Below are 22,621 nucleotides of genomic sequence, written 5' to 3'. Positions count from 1 at the left end.
TTGTTCCAGTGAGAATTCTACAAATCCTACAGTAACATGGTCTGGCCACAATTGTCTTCAAATCAGCCTCAACATCCCATTTGCACCAGCAACTCCACCACTGCTTGATGCCCTCCCGCAACAGCCCATGACAAAGGCGAACGACCACATTTATCTTTAAAATCAACGCCAACGTCCCCCCTTCGCACCAACACCTCCACAACAGCCAAATGACCATGTTTTGCCGCCCACCACAGCGGCGTACGATGGCTATCATCAATTGAATCCGCGTCAACATCTCGCCGCACCAACAGTTCCACCACTGCAAGATGCCCGTTCCCAGCCGCAAATGACAACGGCGTACGTCCCCCGTCTTGAGGTAGCCACCTCCCCGCAGCGTCTTGATCATAAGTCTCCGCATCAGCGTCAATACCGTCTTGTTGAAGCAATAACTCCACAACTGATACATGTCCATGTTCGGCAGCAAATGACAGCGGTGTTTGGTCGTAATAATCCTTCGAATTGGGATTCACTTCATTCTGTCGCAGCAGAAGATCCACAACGGGCAAGTGTCCCTGTTCTGCTGCGAGCGACAGCGGCGTTCGATATCGGTTATTTTCTAGGTCGGGCTTGATGTCTTCTCTGTCAAGTAGCAGTTTCACGATCGATTCGTGTCCTTGCTTAGCGGCCCAATGTAGCGGGGCTTCTCTATGACGGTCGAGTTCGTTGATGTTGAAAGTAGTCGAGGCCAGGAATCCTGTTCTTGATACTTGTCCGAACGTCTTAGCTTGATGTAATTGTGTAGTATCGTCACGGATGATGCTGGATATCCCACATTTACCGAGAAACATTTTCATCAGATTCTCATCTCCGTCTCTTGCAATGAGATGAAATATCGTTTCGTCCTTATCGCCTTTGACGTTCAGATGATGGGATGTGAGTAGTTTGTCAAGGCCTTTCGCTGCTCGCAGCAGATTTATAATGTCAGCTGGCTGTAGAAACCTCGCGATATATATGATCAATTCAATGGGGACGAAGACTGCCCCTCGTGATGCTGCCGTCATATTGAATGAAAGTACTGTAGTTGAGTTGTATGTAGACATCCTGGTCAACCTTCAATAAATTCAGGAATGACTCAGGTATAGTCTCCACGTGACTGACTATATCTCCAGGGCTCAGTAGCGGTCGATAAATCCAGTGAACATTGTGTGAGGCGATGGGAGGGCATGAGCACAAGTATATACTTGTTTGGTCTGTTAACATGAGAATCATATCTGCTCCTGCGAGGATTAAAGTAGTGTAATCATAAGGTACGTTTAGTCTAGTGTACATGATTACAACCACATAGTAATGACCAGGGCAAGAGACAAAGTTATAATTCGCATTCGTGAGAGCGTGCAGTAGAAATTCATTTTTCGGAATACGATTCTCAGATTTCCTTCACGTCTTTTCACCTCAAAGACTATATCGGACTCAACTCGAATTACAGTATTATAACAATGCCTTGTCCCTCGTTACTAGTGAATACATCAGGGCCAGGCAGAAGATTGCTAAGGATTGCTAAAATTAGACCCATGTGCTCTAAGTGGTCAATCTGTACGCAGACTGGGATATTTGCTGTATAAATGATCACTGTTGACTGATGCAACAAGTAAGTTGAGTGAAAAAGTCGCTTAGTTGGTTCCCCGTGCTGGGCGACTAGCCTCTTTTCGGACGCCGACAAGCTTCTGTTATAAGCCAATCGGAATAGGCCCTGTGGAGTTGCGCTTGAGTATATAATGTGCTATTGGCTTCGATCTGGGATAGTGCAGCCACAGTGTCATACAGTGCCTGCCTGCTTGTGGAGACTGATATTCTGTGGAGGGTAGGAATAGGGGTCGTTTTATATCGTAGGTTGCAACTTCAATTGATTGACATGACGGTCGAATGCGATCCCACTGAGGAATGTAATACCTTTTAAGGTTATAGATTATGCGAAAGAGAAATACGGTAAGTAAGTAGATGAAATGCTGCTGAGTTGCAGTGAATGATATCATTCATGAAATACAATCAGTTTTTCAAGTCTCTGCGGATCCTAGACAAAGGAGTATATAGGCAACAACATTTCCTCAAGCAACGATATTTCTTCATGGCAGAAGGCAGAAGGCACATGCATAAGCACTGACAGCTCAAGATTCAAAGATAAAAGATAAACCAATCAGAGGATGCGGGTATGAGATATCAAAAGACATTCATTTCTCATTTCTCCTCAACCTCATAGTGCATTGTACTCTGCTTAACCTCCTGCTCCTCAATCTTGCGCTCGAGATCATGACTGATGTAATCCTCTCTCTTGCTGAAGGGCACAATCCAAGGGGCGTTGGAGAACATGGCATTCATCTCCTCAAGAGGCACCTTCTTAGTCTCAGGCAAGAGGAAATAGAAGAAGAGCGCATTGGTAAAGTTGCAAACGACGAAGATGTAGTAGAACCGGTATTGAATGTTTGTCATGGCGATGGGCGTGATCTGTCCGATCATGGTGTTGAACGCGTACGAAGTCATCGTCGCGATCGAAACACCCTTGGAACGGGTCCGCGTGTCGAACACTTCGGCGGGGATGATCCATGAGAGGGGGCCGCAGGTTGCTGAGAAGGAGAAGTTGTAGAGCCAGGTCATGATGATGAATCCCCAGTGAGCGCCGCTGTTACTTGTTGTCGGGGGGAACTGGGCCAGTAGGATTGTGGCGATGATGAATGTCACCATGTTGCCGAGATTTCCGGTGATCAGTGTCCAGCGACGACCGAAACGATCGATGAACATCATGCAGAGGAACTGGGCGATCAGGGCGATGATTGAGTTGATGGCTTGGTATCGGAGGGTGTCGGAGCCTGAGATTCCAATTTGCTCGTAGATCGTGACGGAGTAGTATCTAGCTTCACATTAGTGTCTTCCCCTGGCTACATGTTGAGAGAGCTTACTGGATGGCAGATACACCGGTCATTTGAACAGAAGCTTGGAGCGCACAGCAGAGGAACAGTCGACGGAACGAAGAACGATTGGTCAGGAGATCAAGGTATGACTTGGCCTCGTTCTCGTGCTCGAAGGTGATACTCTCCTGGATTTGAGCGTACTCAGCCTGAACCCAGGCATCGTTCTCATTACCATGAGCATGGAGCTTGGCCAAGGTCTTCAGACCTTCTTCGGACTTGCCGTGGTCAATGAGCCAGCGAGGAGACTAGAGCATGTTAGATATTGTATTTTCAAGCTGAGAAGAGATCCAATTAATCGCTTACCTCGGGGAAGAACATGATCAACAGACCAAGGAACACAGCAGGAGCAATCTGCAAGCCCAGCGGCAATTGCCATTGGGCTTGGTTGTCTGGCTTGAAGCCAACGTATGTTCCATAGGAGATCCAAGAAGCACAAAGAGCTCCAACACCCAGCATGAACTGCTGCAGGGCTGTCACTCGGCCACGGATACTCGGGTGACAGATCTCGGCCTGGTACAGGGGAATCATCATGGTAAGGAAACCGACACTAATGCGAATTAGCCACCCATTTCTGGTTTCTCGAATGCTTTTGTGCGGGGTGAAATGACATACCCAAATCCAGCAAGGAGACGTCCACTATATAGGTAGGCGATGGTTCTGGCGCCAGTTTGGAGGCCACCTCCTAGACAAAAGACCAAACATCCCAGAGAGATGGTGCGTCTTCTGCCAAGGTAATCACCACTGGGACCAGCGAAACCAGCACCGAAGAAAGCACCGGCTGTGAACAGGGATACGACCAGACCGCTGGAAAGTTATTAGCAAGAGATATCAAATCCATAGGAACCTAACATACCTCTCGGTATCAGATGGAGCAAACTTCGTTTTGAAGGATTGGCAGACAATAACCTCGGCAATAACACCCAAGTCATCTAGAGCTGTGTTAAAATGGAATCCTTCAACACCGGGAGACGATACTAACATCCGTACAGGAATGAACCGAGCGAGGCGAACACGCCAACCAGGAACTATAGAAATGATCAACACGAGCACATCAATATGGTCCATCTCATCCTTACCTGGTACCACTTTGGCGAAAGACGCATGGTGATGGGAATCAAAGTATGGGGAAGAAATCTGGGGATCTCCACATATCACCACATTCTCCGGGGGGCGATGATCCCTAGATATACTCCATCGGAACTGAGCACTCCAGACTCGGAGCAAATAGCTTAGGCAAAGCCACCAGCCAGGGTGATCGTATGCTCTATGCTGATTTAACCGAGCTAGATCGGAAAAGTCTAACCTGGCCATTCGAAAGGCGTCTCGGTAGCAAATGATCGGACGCAGCTCCGTTCACACTAACAGCCGTGCTGGAATCGAAATACCTTCAATGCTGCGGGGGCATGATTAACGCAGCAATGTGGCGCCACGGAGGCCGTGTGGTGATTGACGGAATATCTCCCACTGCATTCAGGGTTGGAGCTGGGAATCTCGCCTGTCGGGTTATTGGATACTTGCCGAGGTTTTTCCAGCTTGGCGCGTCTGACATGGCTTTGATCGAGCGCGAAACTAGCCAGAACGAGCATCGTGTGGTTTGTTGCCAGCACCAGCTTCCCCGCAGGAGTTTTGCCGCTTATAGGAGAAGCCGCTTTCCTTTCTATTGTTATTTATTAGGCAAGTTCTTTCTAAGACTCACTTCTAAGCTAAAGCTACTTTCTACTGTCGTAACCTAAGTAGAAACCCCCCAAAAAAGACCTGCAAAATGACTACCTTGACCAAATTGGAAGATCATGAGACGCCGGTCATCTCTGTTCATCCTGCTCGGCGCATCTCCAAGATCAACCCGAACATCTATGCCGGCTTCACTGAGTAAGATCGTCGAGGCAACCGTGCATGGCATAACTAATTATCTTCCTAGGCATATGGGACGTTGTATCTATGGCGGCATCTATGACCCGGGCAACCCGTTATCCGATGAAAAAGGATTCCGGAAGGATGTCTTGGAGGCGTTGAAGGGGCTCAATATCCCTGTCGTTCGATACCCCGGCGGTAATTTCTGCGCAACCTATCACTGGCTTGATGGCGTTGGCCCTAAGGACCAACGCCCATCCAGGTATGCTTAGCTCGCCCGCTACACTATGACCATCTGAGCTGACTATAATCCATAGACCCGAGCTGGCTTGGCTTGGAACAGAGACCAATCAGTTTGGTACCGATGAGTTCATGCAGTGGTGTGAGGCTTTGGGAACTGAGCCCTATCTTTGCTTCAACTTTGGAACTGGTACTCTAGATGAAGGTATGCTCTTGCTCAATGATTAGATTTGAAGCAATGCTGATCTGGAATCAATACAGCTTTGGGCTGGGTTGAGTACTGCAATGGTACTGGCAATACATACTATGCCAACCTGCGCCGGAAGAATGGCCGCGAAGAGCCTTACAATGTATGCATCCCAATGGACACATTTTTATTTCAATGCCCTAACAAATCCAGGTCAAATACTGGGCCCTCGGAAACGAGACATGGGGTCCCTGGCAAGTTGAGCAAATGACCAAGGAGGCTTATGCCCACAAGGCCATCCAATGGGCCAAAGGTAATGCAACTCCCTCCATCTTCATCGCCAGATATATATATTAATCCTCTATAGCCCTCAAACTCCTGGACCCCACCCTCATCCTAATTCTCTGCGGTCAAGATGGAACAGCCTCATGGGACTACTACACCCTTAAGCACTGCCTCGTACCAGCCCACTCAGCTCTCTCCACCAGCGCAGTGCCCCTCATCGACATGCACAGCATCCACCTCTACACATGCTCATCAGAGCATCTACCAAACGTCACAGCCCCACTAGCAGCAGAACGCGCCATCGAGATCACTTCCGGTCTCATTGACCTCGCACGCGCCGAGAACGGCGTCCCACCAGAACAACTCCGCCCAACAATCTGCTTCGACGAGTGGAATGTCTGGGACCCGATCCGTGCTGAGGGCAGCAAGGGCGCTGAGGAGAACTACAACCTCTCCGACGCGCTGGCTGTTGCTGCCTGGCTGAATGTCTTCATTCGGAAGAGCAAGGATGTCGGTATGGCGTGTATTGCGCAGACTGTTAATGTTATTTCGCCGTTGATGACTACCCCTGAGGGCATTACGAAGCAGACGACTTGGTGGCCCCTGTATTTGTTCTCGCGGTATATGCGTGGCTGGACTGTTGCTAGCCATGTTTCTTGTGGAACTTATGAAGGGGAGACTTGGCCGAAGTGGATTCGCAGTGCAAAGGATACACCTTGGTTGGATGTTAGTGCTGCGCTTGGTGAGGATGGATTTGTGAATGTTGCTGTTGTGAATATTTCTGATGAGAAGGATTTGGAGAGCGTTGTTGAGGGCGCTACTGGTGATGTTACTGTGTTTACTGTTACTGGGGCGAATATCGCTGCTAGTAACATGAATGGTGCTGAGGAGGTCCGTGTTGAGGAGACAGTCTGGGGTGGGAAGGGCACTTATGTTTTCCCTAAGCACTCTCTTACTCTGCTCAGATGGAAGGCTGAGTAGGTCTCTTTGGTCCAAATATGGTTATAGGCTCTTCGGTATAGATGTCAACTCATTATTAGATAACGTTAAATTTAGAAATTGGTACATGTATTCAGTCTTTCAAATCATGACAGCTTAGCAGGTGTATAAGGACCGTGTCTAACCATAGGTGACGTTGTTCACAGCACCTTCTTCGTCGACGTGGACGTTGAGTCTACAAGTACTGATCAGTAGCCGTCATCACTCTATGTCCATGGAGAACATTACCTGTCCGGGTTATGATCCATAGACTTCATGTCACCAGGCTTCAGAACACGATGAGACTCAGGGAGGTCCCGCTTAGCAAATGACTAGCAAGCAGTCAGTTTCATTCTCATGTAAGTATTTGAAGAAGTTCCACTCCATACCGTCTCATTACTAGAATCACCGATGGTCTTGCCCATCAGCTTATTGACCCACTCTGACTTATCGCCCATGGTGGAGTTGATTCCCGGTACAACAAGAGGCATAATGAAGAATATATTATAACGTTATGTGATTATTAAAGGAAGATGAATGTTTGACGGGGACACTGGGATATCCCCGAATTATATAGAATGCAATGTGATCGGATATCAGTGAAACAGGCTAAGCAGAGACGATGACGCGCGCCCGTGTAATGCAGGGCTGACTAAACTTCCGAGGCTGCCCAGGTGCTCGTGACAACCTTGGAACCTTGGCACCTTGGAAACTAAGGTGTATGGATCTGATATTGAAGGAATACTATACAATGCCACTTGGTATGAGCTCGTTCATGCTTCACCCGTCCCTGATATTACTGAACTTGTGGGGAAAACCATCACCGAGTATGCTATGGCCTGTCCAGACTCAGAAATGACATGGTTTGGATACTCTCAGGTGAAACAAGCAAATAACTTAATTGAACTAAAAGATTGAGCTAAAATCTCTGACAAGCTGCTAAAATCTGATGGATCTGACCGTAGGCTATATCTTGCACTCTAGCTAGGCTATGTCTCAAACCAAATCAAACTATGACCTGATTGTCTTTATCAACAGCCCCAAAAAGATCCTGGATATTTCGGAAGCGAATTTCGGGGAAAAATCTCTCCCGCTGGTTCAGGACCTTAGCATCGTCGAAACAAGCTGCTCCCGTGACAGAAAACAGTTGATATTCAGCGAAGAGCGCCTCATCTCCACCTTCCTTTGCCTCCTGCTCGAGAATTGCCTTATCCTTGTGAGATATAGAAAAAGTAGGGTACTTTTCGGTAAAAGCGCGGCTAATGTCCGCCCAGCATGTCTTCTCTCCGGTGATGTAGGTGTACGTATCCCACTTTGCGCTTCTCAACAGAGCGACGAGACTCTTTGCCACATCCCGAGCACACGTAACATTGACTGGCTCTAACCCAGTGCCCGGGATGAGTATTGTTTGATTCTCAAGATCAATCGGGAATGCAGGTCCAATATCCTTGAGATACCGGTTCTTTGCTGGGACAACGTAGTCGATCAACCAGCCCACGGAAATCAAAGTCCATTCCAACTCAGTTTGCGCACGGAGGACCTTACGGACTGGTTCGCGTGTGCGGAAGTAGAACTCGGGCTGATGGGGGTGTGTTTCAAGGTTGCCTCCAAACTCGGAGGGAATGAACCGCTTGCAAAGGGGGCTTCGCTTGCATGCCTCAATTAAGGCAAGATGCACATCGATGAAGCCCTCCGAGTAGTCGAGAATCGTGGAGATCATGGCTTCACAGTCCGAGATTGCGTTGACGATTGATTCGACCGCCGCATAATCCACAATCACTTGCTTCACCTGCGACAGGTCACTGAACCGGGGTTTCAGGCTGCGAGTGAGCAGTACCACATCATGGCCCTTTGCCGTGAACTCTTCGACGAGATAGCTCGCCAGGTCACCCGATCCAGCAATTGCCAATCGCATGTTGAGACTTGACTTTGAATCGAAGATAAAATTGATGTAGGCTGAAGTGGTTGGGAGCACCGGGCACTGATGCACCGAGTGGATCAGTCAAAGATAATGAGGAGCGAGGAAAGAAAGAAGATCGAACTGGTTCTTAGCAAGTTGACATAGCATGGAGGTATCTATCAGAAAAACAAGAGTATACTGTGGACTTTTATAGCAATCTATGCTTCAATTTTATCACAGAACGGATGTAATCCAAAGGTTGATTAGCAAGCATCATATAGAATGACCCATCTTTTTGAATTCGGATTATGAAGCTCAGCGTCACTTCTGGGAAATACATCCATCGAGCGGGAAATGGTTGGTCACTTGGCGGGATCCGCGGGCCCCGAAGAGTGCCAAGAACTGCTCCTTTGTCACAGAAGTTAGGGTTGAACCAGTCTCACTTTTGTTGCACGGTGAGTTTGTCATCAGGTGGCTGGTTTGTCAGAAGTAGGTAAAGTAGGATATCATATCTGCGAAGAAACAAAATAATCTATTCTATTATCTAAATTTCGGTACAAAGCCACCAACTCAAAGAGCCTGTAGGTCATCGCCTTTCCAATGCGAAAGAATAGTGGCCAGCGCAATCCCGGATTCAATAGCCATACAGACACCCTGACCTATTGTAAAACATCAGTAAATGTTGTTCCTTGGAACAAAGCAGTCGGGATATCAAGACGTACCTTGGTGAGGGAGAGTCGAGTGGACCGCATCGCCCAGAAGGACAATACCACCATCCATCTGGTCTCGCATCTCAAACCACTTGTCCAGTGGGTCTCGAACATAAAGGGCCTGCTTCATCAAACGACCATCAGGAGATCCCTTGGAGAGACCCTTGATGATGTCCTGTACCTGTGGGCACCAGTCCCGGACATGATCGTATAGAGTGCCAATTTCCGACCGGGCCATCCAGTTTTCAGAGTCCCAGGAATCGAGCGGCTCAGACATAAAGCCAATGACACCGACACGGTCAGTTTGAGTGGCCGGGTTGCCGACTGGCAGACACAAAATGTGACGCTTCGGCCCGCGGAAGTTCACCACGTTGCGAAGCAGCTTTGCAGTATCCTCGGGCAAATCCTTGTACTCGACGAAGCCACGGTAGACCACCTGGCCAGAGTAGTTCGGTGAGTCGTCAAAACCTAATTCGCGTCGGACCCGGGACTTGATACCATCACATCCAATAATGATATCCGCACTGGTGGTGGTGCCGTCTTCAAAATACAGAGTGTATGGCGCGGCGTCAGAGCTAGTGTTGCGATGGATAGACGAGAGACGCTTTTGCAAATGCAATAATTCCTCAGGAACAGGCTCTTTGATCGAGTCCAGGAGATGAGCTCGGTGGATCAAGCGTGCGTGGGGCTGCGAGAACTCTTCGATATGACCGAGACGATCGCCAGACTTATAATGGTGGTATTGCATGTAGTAAGGCAGCTGAGGCGAAGATCGACGTAGCAGGGACTCTTTGAGGCCGAAAGCATCGAGGATGCGGTTTGCATTGGCAGTGATGTCAACACCGGCACCAACCTCGCCGAATTGATGAGCCTGCTCGTAGAGCTGAATGTTCTTGACACCGGCATAGAGGGCTGCGTTCATGAAGGCCAGGCCACCTAGGCCACCGCCAACAACAACAACTCGCTTGTCCTGGAATCCCATTTTGCTGGAGAGAAGATAATGAATTGGCAGAGGTAGAAGTATTGAAATCGGCTGAATTGAGCTTGAGATGATTGTCTTTGCTGGATATTGATCTGTGGTGAATGGAAAACAGAATAACAGCGTGGTTCAACGGGCTATTTGTAGGCAAGGATGAGACAAGCTGCTCTCCATTGCAAGGATCCATATCCGATTCATCACTGAGCTAGAGAATGAATTCGGGACTTGTTGAGACTCATGATACGATACATCGGGTCTCCGAATAGTTAGACCGGATAACGAATCGCCCGGCGGATCTTGTTTCACCAAGCGGAATACCACGTCGGTCGGACTGACAGGGGATTATCTTAATCGAAAGCTTGATTTCAGCTTACTACGCCGCATAAGGCTGTCGGAAGCCCCACTATGTAAGCATCCAAAAGCCCTCTTAGCCTCGGATGGTGCGCCCTTTGACCTATACACTGCCGTGTTATCCAGGCTTTGCAGGAATTAATACCAATGCGGGTTTCGTGATTATTCTTTAGGCCTATGATCGTCGACAAGCTTTGCGGCTTGACAAAACTTCCGACTTCTATAATTAGTACATTGCTTGTGTAGACTATCTTGTGGACCTATGAATCCATTCTAGGCCAACATGCATTGAGGGAGCGGATCTGCTCGCAAGATCCACCGTTTATGGGTCCACGACCCCTGCGCATCAGGTTCTGTCCATTTGAGAAAACAACAGTCACTCACAGACTGCGCTAAGCTTCCGGGGGTCGGAATATCTACTGGAATTCGATACGTCAGCTTCGGACCTGCTGGGGGTGTAAAGCTTAGCCATTGGAGTCCCCTTGACAGAGGCACCTTGGTCTTCCGGATAGGGTGCCGCCTTGCTCATCGCATGCAAGGCCTCTGACTTATCCCATCTCTGCTGACGTGTGCGAAAGGATTCCGAATGTTAGACAGATAACACAATCCGCTTCCGCCGTCAGCACTAATAACCAATCTCGGATCCAGGTCGGGCGATATTCCTTGCCTTTGAATTAGATTCTTTTCCGATCATTCTTGTCCTCTTCCCAGTTTTTTTTTGGCTCACGTGTTAGGTTTGTTCTCTTTTGGCTGTGCCACACGCAACATGCGTATGCCTGTTCGGAATTCACCTGGACAACAGTGACATCACCGGAGCGGGTACAATTTGCCGGGTCGGCCCGCTCGAGACCCACGGAGAATGGAGTTGGTAAAGACAGACTCCATCGCAGTTTCAACCTTGAAAGATTGTTCATAAGTTGCCAACTGGAATCTCTCTCTATGTTGTTAGATTTGTTCTTGCAAATTATTTACATCGCATTCCTTGCGCGCTTCAATTTCTGAATAGTATCGAAGGACAATTGATACATGCTGTTAGACTGTTTCTATCTCTTGAAATACATGGACTCTGATATGCCAGACTTTTCAATATCGCGCAAAATCTCTGTGCCATCATGCACCCCAGATATCTTGTGTAGGCGGAGAGCCCGAAAGCCATCGTCGCCCTACCCTGCCGAATTCGCATGAAACAATTACACTACTCGCCTAACAGACCATGGTTTACGCCTTTCATCTCGGTTACAACCATACTGTGGGCCAATCAACTTACTGAAAGACTTGTTTATCCCATGACTCTTCAGGAGACCTCGCTAAAACAAGGTATGCGGGGAAGCGGAGATTCATCGGCTTGTCAAGTCGTTGATTATTCAAGGAACTGACGAAGACCTAACACCGATTCTTCTTAGCCTTGCGCCTATGGCTGATTGTTAGCGGGCAATTGTCGGCTTTTCCATCATGTCCTGGGGATTCAGCTTGGATTATATGAATGCCAAGGGAGACGCCAAGATATGCCCAGAGTTTCAGACCGGCGGTCTTTCCCCAATAGGGGTTGTTCTTGGCGGAGACAGTGATGGCAATGGCCGTTGGGGCTTTTTGCTGAACTAAATACAGTATTAACCGAATGGACAGTACATGAAGATATGTATCATTGATCTTTTAAAAGGGCGAGGATATCGCATTGGGGAGGTCATGACCAGTCTCTAAATTCAATCCAAGAAAGCACACTTCGACATCATGAAGACTACAAGTGTTCTGACACTGGCAAGTCTGCTAGCCTCAGTCAATGCTCATGGATACCTGACGATTCCCTCAAGTCGTACACGACTGGGATTTGAGGTATGACCCGGAAGTACAAGTTCATGCCGTACATTGCTAACTTGATATGCTTTAGGCTGGCATTGATACCTGTCCTGAATGCTCGATTCTTGAGCCCGTCACTGCTTGGCCTGACGTTGAAGCAGCACAGGTTGGCCGCAGTGGGCCATGTGGATACAATGCTCGAGTTAGCGTGGACTATAACCAACCCGGAGATTATTGGGGTAACTCCGTGGTAGCTACATATACTGCCAACGATATTGTCGAAGTGCAATGGTGTGTTGACAACAACGGCGATCATGGCGGCATGTTCACCTACGGTGTCTGCCAGAACCAGACTTTGGTCGACTTGTTTTTGACTCCGGGATATCTCCCAACCACAGAGGAGAAACAAGCCGCAGAAGACTGTTTCCTGGATGGCGAATTGAAATGCACTGATGTCGATGGACAGACCTGTGGCTATAATCCAGACTGCACCTCTGATCAAGCATGCTACCGCAATGATTGGTTTACTTGTAACGCCTTCAATGCTGACTCCAACCGCGGATGCCAAGGTGTGGATGGCGCAGCTTTGAATTCTTGCAAGACCACCATCGCCGGTGGTTATACAGTCACCAAGAAAATCAAGATCCCAAACTACAGCTCCGATCACACCCTGCTTCGCTTCAGATGGAACTCATTCCAGACCGCGCAGGTGTATCTCCACTGTGCCGATATTGCTATCACTGGATCTGGGTCAGGATCGACTTCTACCACGACTTCTACTAAGTCAACGACAACAACTTCCGCTACCAAGACGAGTACTACTACTACTTCGACAACAACAACAACAACAACAACAACATGTACCGCTGCGACATCCCTTGCAGTGACATTCAACGAGCTAGTCACTACTACATACGGAGAGAATGTTTACGTCGTTGGTTCAATCAGCCAATTGGGCTCTTGGTCTACCTCGTCTGCGATTGCTCTGTCTGCAGGCTCGTATACGTCGTCAAACCCATTGTGGACTGCCACAATTTCTCTCCCCGTCGGTACCACGTTTGAGTACAAGTTCATCAAGAAAGAGACGGACGGCAGTATTGTCTGGGAAAGCGACCCTAATAGAAGCTACACCGTGCCAACTGGCTGCTCGGGTGCCACTGCTACCGCAAGTGCAACTTGGAGGTAAAGCCATTCCTGCATTTGTAATCCAACGACGAGAAATCTCGATGAATATTTTGATTAGTATTACAATATGACAAATAAACATTTTCTATCTAGAACGACAAAGTAAAGTAATGATCACAGGGTTGATTCTAGGATCTGTTCGGAGCTAATAGGCAACGGAGAATATCCGTGAAAATGAATAAATGCTTTAGCCTACAGACAGACGGTATCTTTGCTTCCAAGACAAGTCTCAATGTCTCGATCTAAGACCCGTCTCATGTCTTCTTGAATCTGTCTCGGGTGGTGGTGGACCCCACACCGTCCTACAACACGGCCTTGGTTCTCTGTAGTCTTTCGCTGGGCCTTGACGACCATAATTTCGAGATACATGGCACAGATGATCTGCCGAAACCTGAGATCTACAGGTGGAATATAGCGAGCTGACAGTTGTCGATATCTCCTCATCACTGAATCTGACACACTTGTTATTCTGCCCACCCCCGTTTTTCTGTGACACGTTCACTGTTGTACGAGCGCAGGTGCCTGAGACTGGCGGGGCGTTATGACTGTGAATGTGCTTGAGTGTGTCACTTGAAGATTTGAGGTAGTAGCGTTCTTTTTTGGCAGCGTGAATGACACACTGGTGCAATTTTGTTTGGGAAGTATACGAGTCATAGCCCTCATCTTCGCTCGAGTCTGATATTTGAGACCGGGACCGGGCATGAATACATGGGTGTTCGTGCCGGTGACAGGGGCAGCTATCGTGATGTAGAGTGCAAGCTGGGGCTTTTGGTTTGGTGTCTTGCCTAAAGGTTTTTGTTAGTGACAAGCAGACAACGTCATGCAAAGATCTCCTTGAACATATGATCCAACTTCATACCTTCGAAAAGCTCCTCGATCATACCGTGGGCAATCAAAGGTGTGGGACACGTCTTTGGTCTTGGTGGCTTCACGCTGTTGGCGTTGGAAGGAATCATGGCTTTTGAAGTAAGGCCTAGTCTGATGAACGTGGTGCAACGAACTGGGACAAATGTGATCATTTCGCTGCGCTAAGTTTGCATAGTGCGAATGATTGGAAGATTGCCTAGTTTGGGCCTGCACATAATTTTGGCACATAGTGAATGAGGTTGAAAGAGAAGAAGCCCTGGGTCAAGCTTCATTGATCTATATTCCAGAGGTTTTGTAGTCTCCTTGAATGTCCCTCCTAGTCATGATGCTTGGGTTACCTCGCACAAGCATTGGCTGGCCTGAGACAAACAAGCCTTGCAGTACTTTTGATTGCAACTGGACGGAAACCCGCTTCTTCTCGTGATCCTCGTACGTCTCCGTTTGATACCTCTGAAATCAGCAACATCCCACGTCCGAAGCGTGGTATTTTCTGCAACGGCTTGCAGCTTCTCCACTCCCATGCCCGTAACCCTGAATGGAGATCCTTGAATGCTCCGAAGACTTCGGAGGTCCGATGGAGGACTTTGTATTCCAAAGGACCATCATAGTCTACAAGACAGGTGGCACAATCTACCGGGCATATTCCCGAAGACGATTTGCCGAGCCCCAAGACATTCAACTCAGCGATCTGTACGGCACCAACAGGATCCAAAGTGCACACGTTTCCCCCGAATTCCAGGACTCCTTCACCAGAGCAGAAGATCCACCGCCACGCCACTCAAACTGGTTCCTGAAAAAGCCGAGTCTGTCAACATATAATCCTAGATATCCAACCGCCATCAAGGAGACATGGATTGAAGAAGTGAAGACCTGCGAGCTATTGAAGAACAACCCACACCCGAATGTCTCTCAGTACCACGGGTGTGCAGTGATGGAAAATGGCCGAATCAGAGGCATCTATTTTACGAGCTACGATGAGACACTCATGGAACACGTAAACCCCCTCAGACGCAGCAAATTGGACTTTGCCTACCAGAGGCGCGGGGCCGATCCGGAACAGGTCGAAGGCTGGACGGAGCAGATTGAACGAGGTATTCGCCATCTTCACAGCTTGGGCATTGTGCATAACGATCTGAATCCATGCAATATCATGTTTCAGGGCAATGACCCCGTAATTATCGATTTTGATTCTGCCCGCTCTATGGGCCATCATCTGAGCTTTGTCAAACGCACATATGGCTGGTATGATGGTAAGGTTCAAGAGGCATTGCCAAGCAATGATCTAGATGCCTTGCAAGAAATCAAGTCGTGGCTCTTGGGAGATGTTCATCGGTTTCTGTTTTGAAACAGAGTATGAGAAACGCGGCTTGATGGCTTGGGTCATCATTTGTACTGCATTTGAAGCACTGCTTTTATGGTATTTACGCCTTGCATCTTGCGGTATCACTGGATGTTTGCTCTAGCACTCCAAATTTACCGCCGGAGATGGCATGGAAATCTTGATCTTTGAATTTGACGGTCAGTGAAATGACCGCTGCTGTTGGATTTTCTCAATAGTTGACATTTCATAAAGTATTCTTGCTCTTTTCATATTCCATATCACTATCAGCGTTCACTCCACATTTAGGATATGACCCGATGACGTAGAAAGCTGCTTGCTGTATGACATCGAAGGCGTGAAACGTTCAACCCATTCTCTCTGAATAGCAAGGAACGTTTCGCAAACTGCCTTTACGGCATCTTCACGAGAATCGCCGCAGCTCTCAATGTAGACTGTTTCCAATAATTTGATTAGCAACCAAAATGAATAAAATAAAACAAGGGAAGGGCACGCATACATTTGACCTTCGGCTCTGTGCCCGAGCCTCGGAATGTGAAGCGAACACCACCCTCCAGCCACAGAGTTAACATTTGGCTGGTGGGATCTTCAGGCAAGTCAGGTTTGTTATCAGGAGTGCTAGAGTCATAGCCTCCCGTTAAGTCTCTCCACCGTAGGATCTTGAAACGGCCGAATTTCATGTCTTTCAGGTAAGAGCCCTTTCTGATCCCTTGGAATAATGTTGAAGTGAGCTTCGGGTCGGAAGATCGGAAATAATTGTTCAAGGTCTCATAGTGGCCGAATTCTGCAAAGAGTTGCTGAAGCTTGGCAAACACAGTCAAACCCTGTGATCTCCATTTCGCTTCTGCGGCAAGGAATACTGTGGCCGCTGTAATTCCGTCCTTGTCATAGCAGACGGATGGGAACATGTATCCTAAGGCTTCCTCATAAGCAAATGAAACAGTCTTCCCTTCTTTCTCAAGGTCCCGAGCAACATTGGCCATCCATTTGAAGCCCGTAAGGGTCTCTTTGAAGTGAACGCCCTTTGCAGCTGCCATTCTGGCAAGCATACCACTCGAAACCGTGGTTGTCAAGACAGAGATGTGAGACCAGTCTTTGTCGGCATCATAGGAATCCAAGATATGAGACGCCAGTAGGACTCCAACGTGATTTCCAGTCAATAATTGCCATTTTCCGCTGTGTTAAACATTAGCAATAAATAATCAAAAAGGGAGAAACACTCACTCTACTTTCTCCGCTACAGCAAACCGATCAGCGTCCGGGTCATTCGCGATGATCAATGTCTTTCCTTGTTTATCAGCAGTTTCGATAGCGAGATCCAACGCGCCGCTCTCCTCGGGATTAGGGAACTTCACAGTGGGGAAGTCCGGATCTGGCTTCTCTTGGGCTTCAACAGGCGCAAGATTGTCGATTCCAAGTGAGTGACACAACTCCGGTAGTACGAGGCCTCCAACACCATGAAGAGGAGTGTAGACAAATGGCTTTGGGGGCTTCCAGTCTCCTACAGTGGATCTCTAAAAGAATCATCAGAGCTGTCACCCCAATCGATTTTCAAAGACGTACCATGAACTTCCCAACCTGCTCTTTGTAGTGGGGAAGAAGTTTCTGGTATGAATCCGAGCGCAAGTATTCGCCTGGCTGCAGTGGTTCCCATGCTGTTGGCCAAGGTTCAAGGTTCTCCTTGATAGACTGCGCAATTTCTCCATCTTCGGGTCGGTTAATCTGCGCACCATTGCTCGAGTATCTATATAGCGCAGTTTATTAGCTGCTGCTTAGCATTTATCACGGCTTCTCTCACACTTTGTATCCTAAAGAAAAATTAGCTTGTAGTTCTCTGTACATGATTTAAGCAGCTTACCATTATCTTGAGCTGGGTTCTTTAATCGCCCGAGTCAGTAAGTGCATGTTGTGGGTTTCCAGGTCAACATACATGGCTCGCCGTTACCATGATACCCGCAGCGGCATGGAAATAGTTCACACCGAACGGTACCAGTGGCGTTGGTGCTTCCTGGTCAAACAGAAAAACCGGAATCTTCTGCGCAATGAAAGCGTTGGCAGCGAGTGCGGCAAATTTCTTAGAGTTGTGACGCGCATCATGGCCAATGACTACACCATGTGAGGCGATGTCAGAACGCTGATCACGGATAAACTTGGCTAGGCCTTGCGAGGCTTGTATGACTATCAGAGAGTTCATGCAGGAGAACCCTGCTGCCATGCGGCCTCGTAGACCCGCTGTTCCGAATTCGATGCCTATACTCGGGTCAGATATGTATTCAAGACTCAATTAAGCAGAATACAATAACACGCACGGTTTCTCAAGCGCTTCTCCAATTCTTCAGTGGCATCAGAGTCCCGTAACTGTTCTATCTCTGCACGGGTTGTAGGGTCCTGCATCCGAGTCAGTCAGGCCACCGGACTACGGGGGGTATACGAACCCGATCCCATTGGAGCCATGTTTGGGTGAGTGTCGAAATTGTAGCCTATCAGAATCAATACAAGATCAAGACATGCTGAAGAAATGCTCACCATCATGCCATACAAGATGAAGTGTATAGTAATGAAGAAGGTGACAGGCTTGGAAGCACGAGCTGACCGCCGATCGATCCCCGCTGAGCTCCGCAATGTTTCTGCCTTGTTTCCTATCTTTCCCATCTCTCCCTTCGCTGCTGCGTGTGCTTTCTCTGAACTTTCTCCTTGTCACTCATTTTGTTGCATCTGAACAATGTCCTTGTAAAGAAGTCACTTTTGTTGACCCTGAATATCCACATCGCGCATTCACACCATGGAGAAGCCCCAACCATCCCGGAAAGACACCGTCTTGACTCGCCGGTATATTGAAGGTCTTATTGCAGAGGGAAAACATGTGATCATCTTTGAGGACCGTGTCTTGAAGGTAGACGCCTGGATCAAGTTCCATCCTGGAGGAGACAAGTCCATCAAGCACATGGTGGGCAGGGATGCAACAGACGAGATCAATGCGTACGTTGTTGGATAAGCCACAGACCATGACATAGCTAATCTGGGTATCTTTGATATAGACTACATTCACAAGAAGCCCGTGACCGCATGCCCTCGTATCAGATCGGTCGAATTGAAGGAATTTGGATCAACTTCCTACCCCCAATCCAGGGCGGCAAGTACCGTCCCTACACGGAAGACTCTTGCTCGACGGAGGAGGATTCAACAAGCCAAGAGAGCTCCTATGGCTCTAGTCATGATGGATCTGTTCCCCCTTCACCAGTCTTCGACGCGGTCGACTCAAAAGCCTCGGTCCGTCAAAGGAAGTCAATCACAGCCACCGATAGTGCTTCTCAGAACCCGACCGCAATGCCTCAGCCAAAGTTTTTGGATGCCAGAACCAAAGAAGAGATTGCATTTGACATTGCCAAATATCCTTCGTTGAACACCGCGAGCCAGGAGGAGATCAAGCGCAAATACCGCGAGCTAAACCAGCGGCTGAAGGCTGAGGGTCTTTTCAACTGCAACTACTTCGCATACTTCATTGAATGCTGTCGATACAGTCTATTCGCAGGCCTGTCATACATGTTTCTACGCATGGAATGGTGGGCAGCCTCGGCATTTTTCCTAGGCTGCGTGTGGCACCAGCTTGTTTTCACTGCCCATGATGCTGGTCATATGGGAATTACACACAATTTCCACGTGGACAGTGTTATTGGGATAATCATCGCAGATTTCATTGGTGGATTGAGTCTTGGTTGGTGGAAACGAAGCCATAACGTGCATCATATTGTGACCAACGAACCCGAGCATGATCCTGATATTGAGCACATCCCATTCTTTGCCATCTCGCATCGTTTCTTTGGCAGCCTCCGGAGCACATACTATGACCGAGTCATGACTTTCGATATTCCTGCTCAATTCCTGCTTAAGTTCCAGAACTACCTTTACTACCCTATCATGTCCCTCGCACGTTTCAATCTGACTGCCCTGAGTTGGGAATATCTCCTGAAGCGCCAGGCTCCTCGAAAGGGCCCCGCCTGGTGGCACTTCTACTTAGAGCTTGTCGGACAGGTCTTCTTCTGGACCTGGTATGGCTACGGGATTTTGTACAAAACACTTCCCGATACCAGCAGCCGTCTGACCTTCCTTCTCATCTCGAACATCGTCCCCTCCCCCCTGCATGTCCAAATCACCCTATCCCACTTCGCCATGTCAACCGCTGATCTAGGAGTTGCCGAGTCCTTCCCACAGAAGATGCTTCGCACCACCATGGACGTCGACTGCCCGACGTGGCTTGATTTCTTCCATGGAGGCCTGCAGTTCCAGGCCATCCACCATCTATACCCACGCATGCCGCGACACAACTTGCGTCGTGCTCAACAGCATGTCTTAGAATTCTGCCGTGATACTGGTATCCCGTATGCGATTTTCACCTTCTATGATGGCAACAAAGAGGTGATCAGCCGTCTCGGCGACGTGGCGAAGCAGCTCCGCCTCATGGAGGAATGCCGCAAATCAATGTCCGAAACGGGTGTCTTCTCGGACCATCATCATTGATTCACTGGTGAATGAGAGAAAGTTCCTTGCGGGCCATGTGAACGAGGCTCCTGTGTAAATATATTGTCGCGACAACCCATACCACAATTTTATGTGTTCTGGGTTATTAATGATCAACGAATGATTTCCGTTTCAATGCTTTGTAACTGTTTTTGTAATCGTTTCCAAAATGTCTAGATTACATGTATGGTCGTCAAGCGAGACATATTCAAGGGTCATATTGACCCTATGAGCTCCACATGTACCATATCGATAACTTATTTGCTTTTAGCCAGGCATTGCACCCCCACGCGCCATCTTCTTCGCATGCTGCTGTCGACGATTATGATTCGCCCGACTCCCCTTATTAGCCTCTTTCCTCTGTCGCGAAGCAGCAGATTCCGGCTGAGCCTGAGCCCCAGACGAAGCAGGTCCACCACCACGTCCACCACGCCCCCGACCACCACCTCCGCCTCCACGTCCCCTTCCACCTCTTCCAGCACCAGCACCACGTCCACGTGAACCAGGCGGACCAGAAGATTCACCCTCATCAGAGCCCTCCTCGCCCTCCTCGCGGGGCTGCGGCCTCCGGTAAGAAGTAGAACGTAACTCAGGCTGATTCAGAGGACCACTACCGCCAGACCCGCTAGCATCCATAGCCAGCCGGTCCTCAAGTTTAGCAAGCCGCCTGGGATCACGCGTGAGCATAACAGCCCAACCCTCAATAGCTTCGTCCGTCATTTCAGTTTCCCGTTTCAGCGATGCACGAGGCTGGGAGCGGCGGGTAGCCGAGTCTCGGGTAAACAGGCCGGGGTTGGACTTGTACGTTCGGAAGAGGGTCATATCGAGGTCTGCTGCGCGGCGGGTCTGGGCAGCTGCATCGGCTTCGGCATCTGTGCCGGCCGTTACGCCGTCCACGGTGCCGCCCACATCGGCTGCGTCGTAGGTATCGTCGCGTTCATCATCGTCTGAGTCGAAGGCGGCCAGTGCGGAAAGGATTGCTGCTTTGTTTGCGGCGTGATGGCTTCGATCTGCTAGCACTGTGTCGGCTGTTTGGTCTGCGTCCACGCGGCCGAAATGGAGTTTGCCTTTGCCGGCTGCTTCGTCTAAGCGGCTCAATTCGGCGATGTCGACGTCTTTGTCGAAGATGTTTTTGCGCATTGGGAGGGATTCTGGTTGAGGCGATGGCATTTCTGGCGGTGTTGGTTGTGGAGAGAGGTGGCTATGGCGTGGTTCTGCTGTCGGGGCTAGTTGCTCCGATCTATCTAAGGACTGGAGTTCTAGAGGGAGTGAGTCGTCGAGGAGGTGGGCGACAATTGTCTCCGGGTTGTCGTTGTAGAAATCCAATAGCCGTACGACGAACGCCGAGCCAAGATCCGGGAAAAGGTCTTGTACTTGGGTGACAAGGGACATCTTGTGTGCGTGAAGCTCCTCCGGGATGAGGACCCCTGAGGATGCATCTTTTCCTTTGTCAATCTTCTTCTTTCTTTGGTATCGATGATGAAGTGATTTGGATTCTTCTTGGTAAGCGCGCAAGCTGGATAGAAGATCTTCTCCCCGTTTCTGGGGGTGACTAGTAAGATATTTCTCCAACCGAAGAAGCAAGTCCGAGCTGCAAACAAGGTCTGATAGCAAGGTTGCCTCCTTCTTCATCTTCGGTGTTCCCACTCGGGCAGCAGCTTTAAGGCCGAACAGCTGATCCAATAACAATGACATGTTAGCAGATTGTTCCTTCAATAAAGAAATCAACCCAACATAAATATTGGCTACTAGAATCTTCCGGAACTCTTCTCTGCCAGCTTTTGCTTGGTAGGCTTCTGAGACCGTATCCAGGAAGTCAGAACCCGCCATGAGTACCTGACCGGTAGCCGGAAGCACAGAGGCAAGGATAGTTAAGCGGCGGATGTCTGAGATGACTTCGGGATTTGAGAAAGAGTTTGTCGAAGAGAGGTTCTTGATCACAGTGGCCTTTGCTTTTTCGATGCTGGAAGTGATCTTGTCATGGTGTAAATCCCAAGCATTTGATAATGAAGATTTGAGAACCGTGCTTGAAGGGTAGCAACAACATAAATCACCGAGAAGCCTCCAGTCCAGTAGGCCGTCTGGTGGGTTTTGCAAAACAAGTAAATAGCGCCTTGTTGCTAAAAAGCAAAGCTTCCGAAGCTGTCGAGCTTTAGGTCCACTCTGGAGACTAGAGTCTCCCGCTGCAGCGTAGTGATAGTAAGATCCCAGGTATGAGGGTGCAGATGCATCTTGAGCAGCCACGGTTCGAAACTGCTGATCCGAGGCATTGAGACGTATGCCTAACAAGGTCATCCATGCATCTAGACAAGTTTGCCAGTCGTTCGAGGGGATTGTCCTCCGCACTGCGGGGGAGGGCACCGGAGCCAGCGGCGGAAACTCCGCCATTGGGGCAAGTTTTGCTGGGTTGACTAGAGATGTATAAAGGAGCGCAACGGACAAATGAACAGGCAAAGCAAGAACACGCAAACAATCGTCAGCCCGTG

At 48.8% G+C, this 22,621-nt stretch overlaps 12 protein-coding genes across 12 annotated transcripts; 4 read left to right on the top strand and 8 right to left on the bottom strand.

The window, feature by feature from the left end:
- Positions 1 to 68: 68 nt before the first annotated feature.
- Positions 69 to 1,043, bottom strand: N7511_004591 (ankyrin repeat domain-containing protein; the record flags this gene model as incomplete). Its single annotated transcript, XM_057127016.1, has 1 exon — positions 69 to 1,043. One exon carries the CDS (start codon positions 1,041 to 1,043, stop codon positions 69 to 71), a length of 975 nt encoding a protein of 324 aa, XP_056985906.1.
- A 1,174-nt stretch (positions 1,044 to 2,217) lies between these two features.
- Positions 2,218 to 4,051, bottom strand: N7511_004590 (sugar porter family MFS transporter; the record flags this gene model as incomplete). Its single annotated transcript, XM_057127015.1, has 7 exons — positions 2,218 to 2,887; positions 2,937 to 3,193; positions 3,252 to 3,495; positions 3,561 to 3,752; positions 3,802 to 3,877; positions 3,928 to 3,973; positions 4,025 to 4,051. 7 exons carry the CDS (start codon positions 4,049 to 4,051, stop codon positions 2,218 to 2,220), a joined length of 1,512 nt encoding a protein of 503 aa, XP_056985905.1.
- Positions 4,052 to 4,710: 659 nt separating this feature from the next.
- On the top strand, positions 4,711 to 6,492 carry N7511_004589 (alpha-N-arabinofuranosidase; the record flags this gene model as incomplete). Its single annotated transcript, XM_057127014.1, has 6 exons — positions 4,711 to 4,817; positions 4,867 to 5,061; positions 5,117 to 5,244; positions 5,301 to 5,389; positions 5,440 to 5,539; positions 5,594 to 6,492. 6 exons carry the CDS (start codon positions 4,711 to 4,713, stop codon positions 6,490 to 6,492), a joined length of 1,518 nt encoding a protein of 505 aa, XP_056985904.1.
- Positions 6,493 to 6,630: 138 nt separating this feature from the next.
- Positions 6,631 to 6,980, bottom strand: N7511_004588 (uncharacterized protein; the record flags this gene model as incomplete). Its single annotated transcript, XM_057127013.1, has 3 exons — positions 6,631 to 6,685; positions 6,739 to 6,821; positions 6,879 to 6,980. 3 exons carry the CDS (start codon positions 6,978 to 6,980, stop codon positions 6,631 to 6,633), a joined length of 240 nt encoding a protein of 79 aa, XP_056985903.1.
- A 515-nt stretch (positions 6,981 to 7,495) lies between these two features.
- On the bottom strand, positions 7,496 to 8,404 carry N7511_004587 (uncharacterized protein; the record flags this gene model as incomplete). Its single annotated transcript, XM_057127012.1, has 1 exon — positions 7,496 to 8,404. One exon carries the CDS (start codon positions 8,402 to 8,404, stop codon positions 7,496 to 7,498), a length of 909 nt encoding a protein of 302 aa, XP_056985902.1.
- A 555-nt stretch (positions 8,405 to 8,959) lies between these two features.
- Positions 8,960 to 10,081, bottom strand: N7511_004586 (uncharacterized protein; the record flags this gene model as incomplete). Its single annotated transcript, XM_057127011.1, has 2 exons — positions 8,960 to 9,048; positions 9,112 to 10,081. 2 exons carry the CDS (start codon positions 10,079 to 10,081, stop codon positions 8,960 to 8,962), a joined length of 1,059 nt encoding a protein of 352 aa, XP_056985901.1.
- Positions 10,082 to 12,160: 2,079 nt separating this feature from the next.
- On the top strand, positions 12,161 to 13,412 carry N7511_004585 (uncharacterized protein; the record flags this gene model as incomplete). The annotated part of the gene is made up of 2 exons (XM_057127010.1): positions 12,161 to 12,262; positions 12,318 to 13,412. The coding sequence occupies 2 exons, from the start codon at positions 12,161 to 12,163 to the stop codon at positions 13,410 to 13,412; spliced, it is 1,197 nt and encodes a 398-aa protein (XP_056985900.1).
- Positions 13,413 to 13,909: 497 nt separating this feature from the next.
- On the bottom strand, positions 13,910 to 14,367 carry N7511_004584 (uncharacterized protein; the record flags this gene model as incomplete). Its single annotated transcript, XM_057127009.1, has 2 exons — positions 13,910 to 14,196; positions 14,271 to 14,367. The coding sequence occupies 2 exons, from the start codon at positions 14,365 to 14,367 to the stop codon at positions 13,910 to 13,912; spliced, it is 384 nt and encodes a 127-aa protein (XP_056985899.1).
- A 446-nt stretch (positions 14,368 to 14,813) lies between these two features.
- N7511_004583 (uncharacterized protein) lies at positions 14,814 to 15,623 on the top strand (the record flags this gene model as incomplete). The annotated part of the gene is made up of 1 exon (XM_057127008.1): positions 14,814 to 15,623. The coding sequence occupies one exon, from the start codon at positions 14,814 to 14,816 to the stop codon at positions 15,621 to 15,623; it is 810 nt and encodes a 269-aa protein (XP_056985898.1).
- Positions 15,624 to 15,890: 267 nt separating this feature from the next.
- N7511_004582 (phosphoribomutase PRM15) lies at positions 15,891 to 18,071 on the bottom strand (the record flags this gene model as incomplete). The annotated part of the gene is made up of 9 exons (XM_057127007.1): positions 15,891 to 16,051; positions 16,117 to 16,793; positions 16,842 to 17,131; positions 17,181 to 17,361; positions 17,416 to 17,425; positions 17,476 to 17,494; positions 17,548 to 17,867; positions 17,927 to 17,986; positions 18,053 to 18,071. The coding sequence occupies 9 exons, from the start codon at positions 18,069 to 18,071 to the stop codon at positions 15,891 to 15,893; spliced, it is 1,737 nt and encodes a 578-aa protein (XP_056985897.1).
- Positions 18,072 to 18,399: 328 nt separating this feature from the next.
- On the top strand, positions 18,400 to 20,135 carry N7511_004581 (fatty acid desaturase; the record flags this gene model as incomplete). The annotated part of the gene is made up of 2 exons (XM_057127006.1): positions 18,400 to 18,596; positions 18,656 to 20,135. 2 exons carry the CDS (start codon positions 18,400 to 18,402, stop codon positions 20,133 to 20,135), a joined length of 1,677 nt encoding a protein of 558 aa, XP_056985896.1.
- Positions 20,136 to 20,402: 267 nt separating this feature from the next.
- N7511_004580 (ASCC2 family CUE domain-containing protein) lies at positions 20,403 to 22,523 on the bottom strand (the record flags this gene model as incomplete). The annotated part of the gene is made up of 1 exon (XM_057127005.1): positions 20,403 to 22,523. One exon carries the CDS (start codon positions 22,521 to 22,523, stop codon positions 20,403 to 20,405), a length of 2,121 nt encoding a protein of 706 aa, XP_056985895.1.
- Positions 22,524 to 22,621: the final 98 nt, after the last annotated feature.

This window comes from Penicillium nucicola (genome assembly GCF_028828085.1).
Source record: "Penicillium nucicola strain IBT 29836 chromosome Unknown utg000003l, whole genome shotgun sequence".
Taxonomy (NCBI): Eukaryota; Fungi; Ascomycota; class Eurotiomycetes; order Eurotiales; family Aspergillaceae; genus Penicillium; species Penicillium nucicola.
Note: the sequence above shows the minus strand (reverse complement) of the source record. Positions and strands in the feature narration are given on the sequence as shown.